The sequence below is a fragment of the Bicyclus anynana genome, chromosome 10 (genome assembly GCF_947172395.1).
Source record: "Bicyclus anynana chromosome 10, ilBicAnyn1.1, whole genome shotgun sequence".
Classification (NCBI taxonomy): Eukaryota; Metazoa; Arthropoda; class Insecta; order Lepidoptera; family Nymphalidae; genus Bicyclus; species Bicyclus anynana.
In genome coordinates this window covers 983468-996572 of record NC_069092.1, presented here as the reverse complement: position 1 = coordinate 996572, position 13105 = coordinate 983468, and the positions used below count along the sequence as shown (strand labels likewise).

The 13105-nt window shown below is 41.2% G+C and overlaps 1 protein-coding gene across 10 annotated transcripts in view; it reads left to right on the top strand.

The window, feature by feature from the left end:
• Positions 1 to 12714, top strand: part of LOC112047899 (adenomatous polyposis coli protein) — a 65867-nt gene extending 53153 nt beyond the window's left edge. For 9 of the 10 annotated variants that reach the window (XM_052884092.1, XM_052884087.1, XM_052884089.1 and 6 more), the window contains 10 exons: positions 252 to 432; positions 1025 to 1152; positions 1523 to 1782; positions 2354 to 2454; positions 3274 to 3320; positions 3691 to 3797; positions 4239 to 4304; positions 4917 to 4996; positions 5469 to 5563; positions 5739 to 12714. In XM_052884092.1, the coding sequence (XP_052740052.1) occupies positions 252 to 432; positions 1025 to 1152; positions 1523 to 1782; positions 2354 to 2454; positions 3274 to 3320; positions 3691 to 3797; positions 4239 to 4304; positions 4917 to 4996; positions 5469 to 5563; positions 5739 to 9967 (5294 nt within the window). In that variant the 3' untranslated portion in view covers positions 9968 to 12714. The remainder of the gene's footprint in view (positions 1 to 251; positions 433 to 1024; positions 1153 to 1522; positions 1783 to 2353; positions 2455 to 3273; positions 3321 to 3690; positions 3798 to 4238; positions 4305 to 4916; positions 4997 to 5468; positions 5564 to 5738) is intronic. The other variant, XM_052884090.1, reaches the window with a different exon arrangement.
• Positions 12715 to 13105: the final 391 nt, after the last annotated feature.

Below are 13105 nucleotides of genomic sequence, written 5' to 3'. Positions count from 1 at the left end.
ACAAAGCCAAAGTCATTTAATACACGTTTCACTGTGGCTTAAATGGCTTTGGTGATGTCTCAATAAACTGCAAAGTTAAAATATGGTTCTCAGTTAAATTACTGGCAGTGATTTGACAATTATATCTAGTCTACCTTAAGGCTTATGATAGATTCTGGCGGCGCATTGTAGGACCTAACCCTGAAGTTGTTCTAACAGAAATTACATTTTTCGTCGACTATTATTTGAAAAAAAAATACTTCCGTTTTCAGGCTCAAAAGCGGTAACGTTCGCCCAGGAGCCCGTGTCCATCGCGCAGGAAGCTTCAGGCGCGGCGTCGCCGCAGCGGTTCATAGAGGACACGCCACTCATGTTCTCGCGCTCCAGCTCCCTGGGCTCGCTGCCCGAGTGCTCGCAGCAGGACGACCAGGGCTCCGTGGTGTCTGAAGTCAGGTAGACAATACTTGGAGCCTCAGTAACCATCAAGGAGGGGTGGTGGTTCGATCCCCACCCCGTTGGTCTATTGTTGTATCCACTCCTAATAGTTTTTCCCGACTAGTTGGAGGGGAATTGAAATATTGGTCGTTTTTAAAAGATATGCAAGCATGCGACTAATTGAAGAGAAATGGACAAAATATCGTCCAATGGCGGCAGAGTTGTCCCTGTCCCGTCCATTTCTCTTCACGAGATTATCTCGTTGGTCGCATGTTAGCGTCATTTGTCATACAAAGTCACACTGGCTTGAAACCTCCTCCCTGTGCCTCGACGGTAAACCTCTTTTTCTTTAAAAAAGTATGTGACATAATGTATGGATGGCCAGATAATTATACTCTGTTCAGTACTAACTACAGAGTAATTAATGACTATTGCAGGGATATCATGAAAACAGGGATTTGGTTAATTGTTCCCACCTTAGCCTTTGTGATTTTTTTTAAACCACCCATAAATAATCCGTTGTTTAGGTTATAACCTGTCATTTCACCGAACCAGTTTGTTCAATTCGTATCCCTGCGACAACTCCATTGTATGTAAATGTTTGTTACAGTCGCCTGACATCGGGCTGCATATCTCCGAGTGAGATTCCGGACTCACCCGGACAGAGCGTCCCGCTGTCGCCGCGCTCCAGGCACGCGCCCGCCGTGGTGAGGACTGCGCCCACCACGCCACCTCTAGGTACGGCATTCTTATTAAATACCGCAACTAATTGGCTCGCCGCCAGCGTTCTAATAACTTCTTTAGATGGAACACAACGATTTTTATAAAGTTGCTCGTCGCGTTAGTGATTTTGTATGATAATGTTTTATGGTGTAATTGATCATGAATTGTTTAGTGTGGGTATAAACATATCAGGGTAATGCAGTATGTAAGGAACTTTTAAACTTCACCCAAGGTCACAAGTCCTGGGACCTGCCCTAGATGTTTCCTCTACCACAAAAATGTACCATCATTTTGTGGTAGAGGACGATGTTATTCATGTAGCATTACTAGAGTTTGGGATTTATCAAGTTATCATTATCATAATGTGCTATTTCTCTGTCCCCAGCGGAGGGGGTCAACATATCGGTGTTCGACGAGCGCCCGGCGCGCTTCGTGGTGGAGCACACGCCGGCGCAGTTCTCCGCCAACACCAGCCTCTCCAGCCTCACCATCAACGACGAGCCCAAGGTGAGCTGCAACTGTGCCCACCACCCCAACGTGTCGCCGCTCGACGAGCGCCCGGCGCGCTTCGTGGTGGAGCACACGCCGGCGCAGTTCTCCGCCAACACCAGCCTCTCCAGCCTCACCATCAACGACGAGCCCAAGGTGAGCTGCGACTGTGCCCACCACCCCAACGTGTCGCCGCTCGACGAGTTTCACACTCTTCACCCCCTGTGCCTCGGAGAGCAGGTTAAGCTGTCTACTATACTACAGCCTTAATGATGAGTACTGTTTACCAACAAATATATTAGAAATTAAGGTAGAAAACACATATCATTTCATTACTTATTTATTTTAAATTGTGCATTGCTTGTATATAAAATATATTAATCATATCCAATTGTTCTAAACCTATTCATCAAATTTATTTTCATTAATTCAAGAACAAGTTAATTATAATAACTATTAGGTGTGAAATGACTAGTGATTACCCTCATTTTTAATTTGTTTGTTGGTAAACAGTACTCATCAAGAAAGGCTGTAGTATAGTGATAGTGATCATTATAGAGATATCCCAACATTATCACCCTCGTTATAAAAGTTTAATGATTCCTGTTCATTATCAGTTCGATTAAGTTACTGCTATTATCCAAAAAAGTCAAATTGTCCTTAATAATTTTATTTTCAAGTTTAGAGATTTTCAACAAATTAAAATTTGAAATTTCACAATTTCCAGTTGCCTTTGCTACTGGAGGACATAACGAAGGAGTCAAATTCAGAAATGACATCTCCACCAACTGAAGACGTCCCAAACAGTTCCCACGGTGATGACGTGAAGTGAGTATGCAATTAGATTAAATTGAAATAAATTGTCATGAATTAAATGTTTTTATAGTACTACTTGATCTATAGGCATAGGTCTCAGACCAATTACAAAAGGAAGAGTATGACACTCAAATTCACAAATAAAATCGTTTGTCATTTTTTGAGAGGGCCAAGGTAAACTCAAACATTAACAATATTGAACACTAATATATTTTGTGTCTTTACACTACACACTACTATAAATTTAAATCATAATACACACAAATGAGTGTTTGTTAGTCTGTGTAATTTTTACACATGTGTGTGAGTATGTGTCCACATGTGTGTGGACTATACACAGAGTAACCTATTACTTGATCGATGTTTTGATGTACCAACTAGAGAATCAATTACTTTTAGATTTGTTTATATAACTTTCATATAATTAGCTTATATGCACTGACAAATAAAATGTAACTTCTTTCTTAATCTTTTAGTAAATTAGAAGTTGTTGACCATGTTGCCATTTAACCACACAAACCGATATACTTTATACGACTTTCTCGTACTGCTCAATTTACAAGCATTGGCTCTCAGTACATCAAAAGCCTAACAGGAAGTAACTGAGCATACGAGTACATTGGCTTTATACGGATATACTTGTTAAGCCAATCAATTATTGTAATTTAGCATGTATTATTTATTATTTTTATACTCTATTTGTATATTTTATACTGGGTGTTTTTTACCTTTGAATAAACAATTATTATTATTATTAATATACATTAGCACCGCGTCTGGGCTTCTTTCATGGAAAGGCCCATACTAATATTGTTCATATATTTGTTCCAGTTCGCCACCAGAGATGCCCTCTACTAATGAAGTCAACGACAGCAAAGGTAAATAAATTATCAAACTATTTGCAAACTTTTTGAGGATTAATAAAAAAAACAGACAACAAATTTTTCAACAAATCCCGCAAGAAAATTTGTCCAGAATTAAAAATGGCGTAATTTGATAATCCAGGATATAATCACGGCAAGTCTACTAAAATATTAGTCTCTTTATAAGAATAAAGAGGTAAAGTTTGTGGTGTTGTTGGAGGAAATCCATGGTACTAATGAACAGATTCGGATAATTCTTTTATCACTAGAAAGCCACGTTATTTGTGAATGTCATAGGCTATATTTTATCCCCCTAATCTCACGGGAATGGGTCTATGCGACTGAAATCACGGGGCGTCCGGTTAGTCTTCATTTTTTTTTGCAGATTCATGCGGCGACTGGGAGTCCACGGGCGGCATCCACTCGTCGGACAGCGACGCGGCCAGCGACGGCGAGCTGCTGCAGCAGTGCATACAGAAGGGCATCATGCAGGTATAGTAACTACCATGATAAGCGGGCGACGGGGGGAAGGACTGCGCGGGTGTGAAGTCGTACGCGGGGCAGAGGGAAGGACTGCGTGGGTATGAAGTCGTGCGCGCGGGGCATATCTACCCCCCTCGCGACGCGCGTGGGCCATCGGGAGTGTTACAAACGAATTTGCCAAGCTATAGAACGCGGCTTATAAGTTGACCCATGCGCAGAAACTTGTCTCGTTGGTCCGTTGGTTGGTGATTGGCTTATGTGGTTTGGCATCACACATTTATTGCGCCGCTATTGGTCGCTACATTTGTTTTTCTCTCGTGTCGGGAAATCTAGAGGCCTAATGGACCCCATGAGCCACTGTTTAATGATATTCTTATCATAATCATCGTCATGATCATCATCATCATCCATCCGTCCATTCTAATATTTAATATTAATAAATTGTTACAGGTGGTGAAAAACAAAGGGCCACCCTCTGACGTGTCATCCGTGAATCCGTTTAGAGATGACATCTATGTTAGTATAGGTTTATACCTTAATATTAACCCTTGATTGTTACCACGGTTAAGACGCTGCAGACATAACCTTCCCTATACTAGAGTCTTTGGAGTAATTTTGTGGGCACGTAACGTATCTAACAGTCCCAAGAGACTCCCATTATGAAATTGTATCTTAATTGCCACAATATCTTACAAAGAAAACAAACACATATCGGGAATTTTAATAAGCTTTATGTTATGTACTGGGACACCCATACGTGTTAAGAAATATTGTAATAGTGTAACGGGACGGGTAGCATCGACAGTGATTGTACATCATTTTGTGGTAGAGGAAACATCTCGAGCAAGTCCTCGGACTTGTGATTTTGGGTGTAGGCTTAAGGGATCCCAAGAGAATACATTGACACTCACTTTTAACCGACATGTTCTCCCCTGTGTAACATGATCTCCATGCCCACAATAAACAATTTATGATCAATAATTACAACATAACACATTATCAATAATTACAACAAAACATTATTGCACGCTGCCTAACAAACAACTGGGCTCAAGTCAACAATTTTAAGACCATCCTTAATCGAGGAACTCGTAATGTTTTGTTAATACTTTTGTTTTGTTTGTGCAGAGGTCGCTGCCGCCGTACCTGCGCTCGTCGACGGAGACCGTCATGATGTCGCGCGACTTCGGGAGAAATGTCCGGGAAAGGTACATTCCTGGATAATAATCATTAATTATTATTAATCATACATATATCTATGTTCCCAATTGCCACTTCAGCTTCGCGACTCGTTGAGCTATGTTGGAAACTTTGGGGAAATGGGCGGGGCACAAGGTTCGAAGAGCCGATGGACGTTGGAGTCCCAAGGTGCTGGAATGGCGACCCTGCACTACTAGAAAGCGCAGTGTTGGTTGACTTCCTACCAGGTGGTCTGGACATCAAGCGAGTCGCAGACATTCGCTAGATGCAGGCGGCTCAGGATCATTTGGAAGTCCCTACAAAAGGTCTATGTCCTGCAGTGGACGTCCATCGGCTGATATGATGATGATGTCATATTTCTCTCATCGTTGCTTCCTAACATGAGCTGAGAATCGAACCAAAGACCTCTCAACTAAAAGACTCAATAGTCTAACCATATACGTGTTAGTACTTGTGCAATAACATAGGTTATGTTAACAGCAGCAGTCCGCTGCCGCCGCCGCTGCCGCCCAAGGTGCGCAACCCCGAGGCGCCGCCCAGACCTCCGCCCATGGAAGATCATCCACTACTAGAAGGTATGTGGAAGCCTTACATTGAAGAAATCCGGCAACAAAACTAAATACATACAAAGGTATGGTTGCCGGTGACATTCCAAGCGCATTAATCTTAAAACTTATGCTTCATGTTACTTAATAACATGCCAATAGCCAAAGCCATGCAGGCAAAGTAAACATCTTGATTTTTGTCCAGGTCGCAGACATGAAAGTCGGCAATTAGAAAAGACCCACCGCGAGAGGCCGAAACTGCCCACAGCGCAGCACCTCATCAGGAACGACTCCCTCAGCTCCCTCAGCCTGGATTCCTTCGGTTCCACTGATCGAGAGATATTCGAGGAGACCGTCAAAGCTGGACTCTCGAGCGTCAACCCGAGAGCGGAATTCGACCTCGACAGCAAAGGTAAGGCGCACTCGGTGGAGAGGAAAACCGAAGTGACTAGACAGGGCAGACACCACAAATCGCTAGACAGAAGCGACAAAATCTCCCATCGCGGCCCCAAAGTGAGAGACCCGGAGTTCGAGAGAAATCTCGCTTCCGGAGCGTACAGCATCAAGTCTACCAGCAAAGTTAAGAAGTTGGAAGAGCTGGCTAACGTCTCTAGATCGCCTTACTCCTACCACGGAGAGTCGATGCATCACTCGAGATTTAAACACCATTCTCGATTTTACGACGACGGCCCTCCCAGTTTACCGGCCAGGATAGACGATCCGCGGCGATTAGAGAGGAGTAACTCCCTCAGCTCTCTGAGCAACGACTCGTTTGGGTCCACCGACAAGGAGGTGTTCGAACGGTGCGTGCGTATGGGGATGTCGAAACCTCAGCCGAAAAAACGTGACGAGAAATTGAGGGTACGGAGCGATGACAGGTTGGAAATCCGGGAATCCCATCGCAGGCGACGCAAAGATACGAAGCAGGGGGCATTGGATAAGATGGTGGGCGAAGAGTACAGCAAGGATAGGGCGATTCTAGAGGAGGTCATAGCGCGGGGGGCGGGGGAAATCAAACCCGGGGAGGCGGGTAATCAAAAAGGCCAGTCAAAAAACGTTCCGGCGCCGTCTGCGGTTCTCGCGGCCGCAGACGCGCGCGCCGACAACGCGCGAGGCAACACTGGCTCTGATTACGACTCCGCCATCGACAGCACCATCGAGATCACGCTGAACGATTCCAACGTGTCGATATTCGATCGCTCCAACGAAATGGCGACTATCGATTCCGGAAACACAACACTAGAATCCGACAGCAATGAAATGGATCACTCCAACGAATGTTTAGCTCCCAAATCCTGTAACACGACCGTCGAGTCTGAAAGGGACGAGCTAAACAGATCCAATGAATCGTACGCCGACGTTCTAGACGGTTCTTGGAGTGACGAGGAAGAAAAATCTAAAGATTACGACGTTGCGACACTGACTAGGAAAAACAAACATAAGCTTGAATGGACAGACATTAAATGTACAGATAGTCAGATGAACTTTGACGATTTGTCCAAGAAAAGTAACGAGAATGATACGTGGAATGAAAACACTTGTCCCGATGACGTCACGTTCCCGACCATAAGCGGTTCCGTCCACTTGGTTTCGTCCTTGAGAAGCGAAATCGTGGACGCCGCCATGGCGCTCCCTGATTTACTAGAAAAGACTGAGGTTCCGAAAATGTTCTCTAAACTTGATTTGACCGATAAACTTGATGGAGATTTAGTCACGAGCGACGATGGAAAGGCGGACGACAAATTAATGTTAGAGAACGTTCCGGAGCCAAGTTTCACGTCGCTAGTCGACGACGGTGAACAGAAATTCGATTCAATTTTGTCCTCTGCTATAGAAAAAGAGGCAGCCAGACTAGCGGCTCAATTGAAGAATGCGCAATTCGCTATGGACCATAGTGCTACGTCTCTCACGTCTATGGATTTAGATAACGTCAAACCGCCTTCGAATCTAGGGAGTTTGCTCTCACTCAGTGCGTCAGGTCATTGGGACGAGTCGCAATCCCAAAGTTCTAAAAAATCACAGAAGAGTCGAAAGAAATCTTTGCCTGTAGCTTTAATGGTGAAGCGAGCTCTGAGCAATTCGATGCACCAAGGAAGCTCTGAACACCTCGACAGTCTTTCTCTGAGTTTCCTAGATAATGTAAAGCCGCCCTCCGAAATGGAACACATCGACATGAGCGGAAGCATGGTGTCGGTGTCGAGTATTGTTTCCGAGGTGGCCGAAACGAGAGATAGTAAGACGCCAATCATATTCGACTTCAAACAGCCAGTGCAAGACTTCCCCCTCTGCACTACTTTCACGAGTGTCTTCCACGATTTAGACAAAGTCAATCCTCCATCTTTGTTCGACGAAATGGCGGAATCGACGCTAGAACTCGAACCGACGACAGCTCATAATATTTACGATGATTGTATATCGAACACTTTGAACGTTATAACCGATATTCCGTCGGGCTCCGAAACCTGTACGCCTCTGCCTTCCGACATAAGCAGCGTAGAATCCACGCCGAAGAGACAACGGGATCAAAAGTATTTAACACCAAAAGAAAAAAGAATTGCAGCCAAACACAGATACCAGACTTACACCATCACAGACACGGTGTCGGAGAGTGATGTGGTCTTGGAAGTGGAGAAAGAAGAATTTGTGACGTGGACTAAATCTGAAAGTGATAAATCAGACGAATACGTGACGGCCACTTCTGAACCGAAAACGAAGAGACGGCTCAGTGCGAAACAGAGAAGAATGGAAGATAGATCGCGTTATCAAACACAAACTGTCGATATTCAAAATATTCTCAGTTCGCAAGAGGCGTCCCAGTCCGTAGACCAGCCGAATCCGCATATAGAAAGTCTAAAACAACGGTTGGCTGCGAAGAAAACGTTAAAGCAGAGACGCATAGAAGACGCTGAAAGGTTTAGAACCAGAACGTTAAGCGAGGACATACCACCCTCACCGACGTTCGTCACTAAAGATGCAAATTTCGAAAACCTCGAGACAACTACGGGTTACGATAGCTTATCCTCTAACGAGCTAAATCATCAGCAAATACTCGATGACCGACAAAGTGACGACGTATTCAGAGATGTGGACAGCGGGCACAACGAAGATGACTTTGAATTGAATTCTGCGCAATTGAAAACGTATACGAAGAGTTTTAGAAATTATTTACCAGTTATAGAAAGTCCTGCAGCCGTCGACATGTGCGTCGTAAACAATTTGAAAAACATAGAAATGACTGCGTCTTACAGACGAACGCTGCAGTCAGATAAGAGCCAACATCCGAGCAGCAGCGACTTCGCCAGTTACGAGGGCGACAGCAATTCGGAAGACAAAGTACATTCAGAGTCTGACTCGGAAACGCCGTCTTCTAGGCCGAAACCGAAAATAATCAAACCCGAGAGAAGAGACGAAAGTCTGGACTCGAATGATTCCGGTGAAAAAGAACACGAAGCACCGAAAGTCGTCCGAGGTCGAAAAAAAGCTATGTACGTCTCACCTTACAGAAGAACCGCGCCGAGTCCAAAAAAACCGCTAACGCCACCGGCGAAAACATCGCCGAAGTCTAGCATAGCTATAAAACCGAGTACAAGTTCCTCTAAAGCTCACACCAGTGCCAAACCACCGCCAAAAACTACCCCAGCGACGAAAACGAGCGCCAACACTTCGCCTAAGAAAACTGCACTAAACAAATCACCATCAAAACTTTCTCCAAAACCGACAACACCTCCGGTCGTCTCCAAACCAATACCTTTAGTTAGACAGGGTACTTTTACGAAGGAAGAGAGTTGCGTGCCGGCGAAAGACCTTCCAATATCCGATAAAAAGCCCATTTCCCGAGTCGGGACAGCGACCTCGCCAACTAAAGCTGGGCCCAACACGTCTCCGTCGCGACTTCCGCAGTTCAACCGCGCTCGGCCATCGTCCTCCACGAGTAAGACAAACAAGCCGGCCACGCAAAACGCATCCAAACGTCACTCTGAACCCACAATGAAAAACTCCGCTTCAAACCACAGTCTACAAAGCAACGATAGCGGCAAAACAATAGTCCTAGCTCGCGGATCGCGACAGGGCAGCACTTCTAGCGTAAATTCAATATCGTCTTCCAAAACTAAGGAGGTCGAAAGCAAGATAGCGAATCTATGGAAGAAGGTTGAGCAGACGAAGAAATTGCCAGCCAAAAGCGATAAGAGAGTGTGGATCGAAAGCGATAAGACTGAAACGCCGAAGCTGATAAGGAGTTCGACTTTCGAAGGTCAGCCGAAGCAGCAGGTGTCGACCGCGACCAAGCAGAAGTCGGCGATCGGCATCCGAGTGTCGCAGATTCCGAGCTTGAGACCAAAGTCGACGCCGAGCAAGAGTACGAGCCAAAGTAACGTCAATAAAAAACCAACGAGAGGATTCCTGAGGAAAGGCAGCGGCCAAGTCACATCATGAACACTAATGAGTGGCCGTATCGTGACTTCTAGAACACTGTTTTATTACTTCTACTTATTGAATAGAAGTTAGCGGTGCTTCGATAAAGTTGCAATGCTACAAAATGATTTACTATGTCGCGAAAGCTGAAGCATTTTCAGAGACTATGTGGACCTACAATTTAGAAATGCAATGTCTTCCCAATGGAATTTGCAAAGTAAGGTTTTTGCGGCAAGTTGTAATAAATTTGACATCAGAAGAAAAAGATATGACAGAATGGATTGAGAAATTTATCTTGAAATGTCTTTATGAGTAACAAATAATCAACAGAGAATTTTGAATAAATTACGTTATAGACGGACGTAATAGTTTAATTATTTTGATGTTTTATTGATTTGAAATCAATGTAATGTTGATTATTAATAATCTATAGTATATAATATTGGTGCAAATATTTGTGTGCTATCAAGTTGACGAATGGTCGATGACATCATTTTGCATGACTATTATTTACTACAACAACCTTAGATATTATAACAAAAGAATATTTGTTTTGTGAACGATATCTTATATTTTATTTTTCGTTCTATTATTTTTGCGTATCTGTTGCATTTATTTAACTTGGGGGACGAAATTATACTATTGTCTTAATATTAAAATAAATAAATAATCAGTATGATATGTAGTTTAAGATTATTGATTATAAAACGTCACAATTTTGTATACTGAACATAATGAGCATAATAAACCTGTATTTTTTTTCCAAAAATTAATGGATTTATGGTTCGAAAACATGAGCTTTTCGTCCATATTATTCTCTGCGATATTCCGTAATAAGATTCAAACGTTTGTAAATATTAAGCTCCTACTGTTAAGGTTACCATACACACATATTTGTATATTTTTCATACATCGTTTAATATTCGTAATGTCGCTTATAGTATAGATCGCGTCATATAAAAAGAACGATACTACTTGCTCAGCGGACCAATTCGCGTTATGGTCTGTTTAAAATAAATTATCTAAAAAAAAATATCTGTATGTAATATGATATTATGTAGTTTTTAATAAATATTATTTGGCGTCATAAATTATAAAATTTTCGCCTTTGTGATTAACTGCGAATAATTCGTATACTTATGAGATAAAATTATCCTTCTCAATGCAATAATATCATTAATGAAATATTTGTTCAAAGTGGCCGTTGCGCAAGTCGACTGTCATTGCTCTTTTTGTTTGATGCGATCTGTACCTAGTAATAAAATAAAAGCAATGTCACACAGCTTTGGAGTAAAAATATTGACATAGTGTGGTATGTCGTAATTTTTTACGTCTAGTCAGTTTGAATGTTAGATATAATCAACAAGGTAGTGGATTTGGCTTACTATGAGTTTTTAGCGCGGAACGATAGCTAAAGAATATTATTATATTAATAGTAATACAAGATAATACAGCGTAAATTGTTACATTGCTCCAATATGAACTGGCTTTTCGAAATTGTATTATGTAGGGTTTTATTTCATCTAACTGCAATAATCTTTGGACCTATAGTGTAAGGTTATTTTATAACTGTTTCTTTTTGCTCGATATTAAAGGAGACATCTGTCAAGTTGACACTTGAATATCAAATCAAATTGACAGTACATATCTGACAATTAATTTATCTATGGCTACGACAGATTAAAATCGTCTTACTCTGTTTATTCATTAAGTTCATTGAAATTACTACTAAATTGTACATTTACTAACAATTTGGTAGTTATGGTGACAAAAAACATGTCTCTATACAGTTTTTCATTTTCGAAGCATTTGCGTTTGTAGAAAGACAATCCACATGGCTACAGGCCCAGGTTAGTGACAATGTATCGCTATAATGTGTCTACATAAATATCATTTGGATTTTTCAAAAATCTGTCTGTGTACCGGTCAAAATTGTCAATTGAAAGAGAAGTAATGTCAGACTGATATGAACAGAGTATATTGCTGCAATTTATATATATTTCTGGAGGGTTTTTTTTATTTGTAAGGATTTTTCGTCTATTTTTACCATTATTCATGATGTCGCAAATATTTTATTACTTAAAGGAATATACTTCACTTTTAAATAACAAAGTGATATTTTATGTGAACTAAGCGCATTTTTTTTCTTTTACACCTTAAAATAAGTGTGAAATCTGTATTTTTGTTATCCTCCGATAATTTATTGTTAACTTGGTACTGCTTGAAATACAAATGTAAAACAAGGTTCTTTGCCTGAAAATGTGCTTAAGTTTAATTCAATAAATAAAGTCTCACGTTCTTAAGGGAAAAAGCTAATTTAGCTTTTAGTTCAAACATTTGAAAACTGATTTCAATTGAAATATTGTATTGATGATGTTTTCTATAATGTTCTACTTAGTGTCTCAACTCAACGAACTCTAGTACCTACTCTATAGATTTATTTATGTGTTGCACTAAATTGGGGATACGTTTGCTACTTTGACAGATGGTAGAATTTTTCTACAAAATGTATTTTTACCGTTGGCTGTCAAGTTAGATTGATAACGTATCCTGGTTTACAGTAAGAAGTTACAATAGCTCCTATTAAGCGTTATTCCGTTCGTTTAGCGCCATTATGTCCTAGTGGTTTAAGTATGAATAGTTTTTTTGGTTGTATTACCTATGATAGTGGTAGTTCTGACAAGCCAGTTTTTAGCTAAACGATTACCTACATTATTAGTTTGTAAGGTGCGTAATTTGATGGTAATAAATGGAATTTACCGGAACAACTTGGTTTTATTTTTTATTGATCCTAAACATCATAATTTAACTTACGAGTACATTTTACATTGTAGATTACGAGTAAGATGTTCGTTAAGATACATTATGATATTTTTTTCCGCATATCGCTCTTATCTTATATAAAGAAAAAGAAAGCAGAAATAGCGCTCTGCCTTTAAACGCTCTATCTAAAGAGAAAAAAATATTTTTCTCTTTGACTGATCTGATCTGATAATCATACTCGTTCGTGCATTTCCAGTATTTGTGTAAGAAAACAATCTAAATCTTTAATAAAATTAAATCGAAAAGATGGATAATTAATGACAAACCGTCAATATCCAGTTGTAGTCTATGCAATGTAGGAAATATTCAAAGTTTCTTCGGCAACAAGAGACCCAA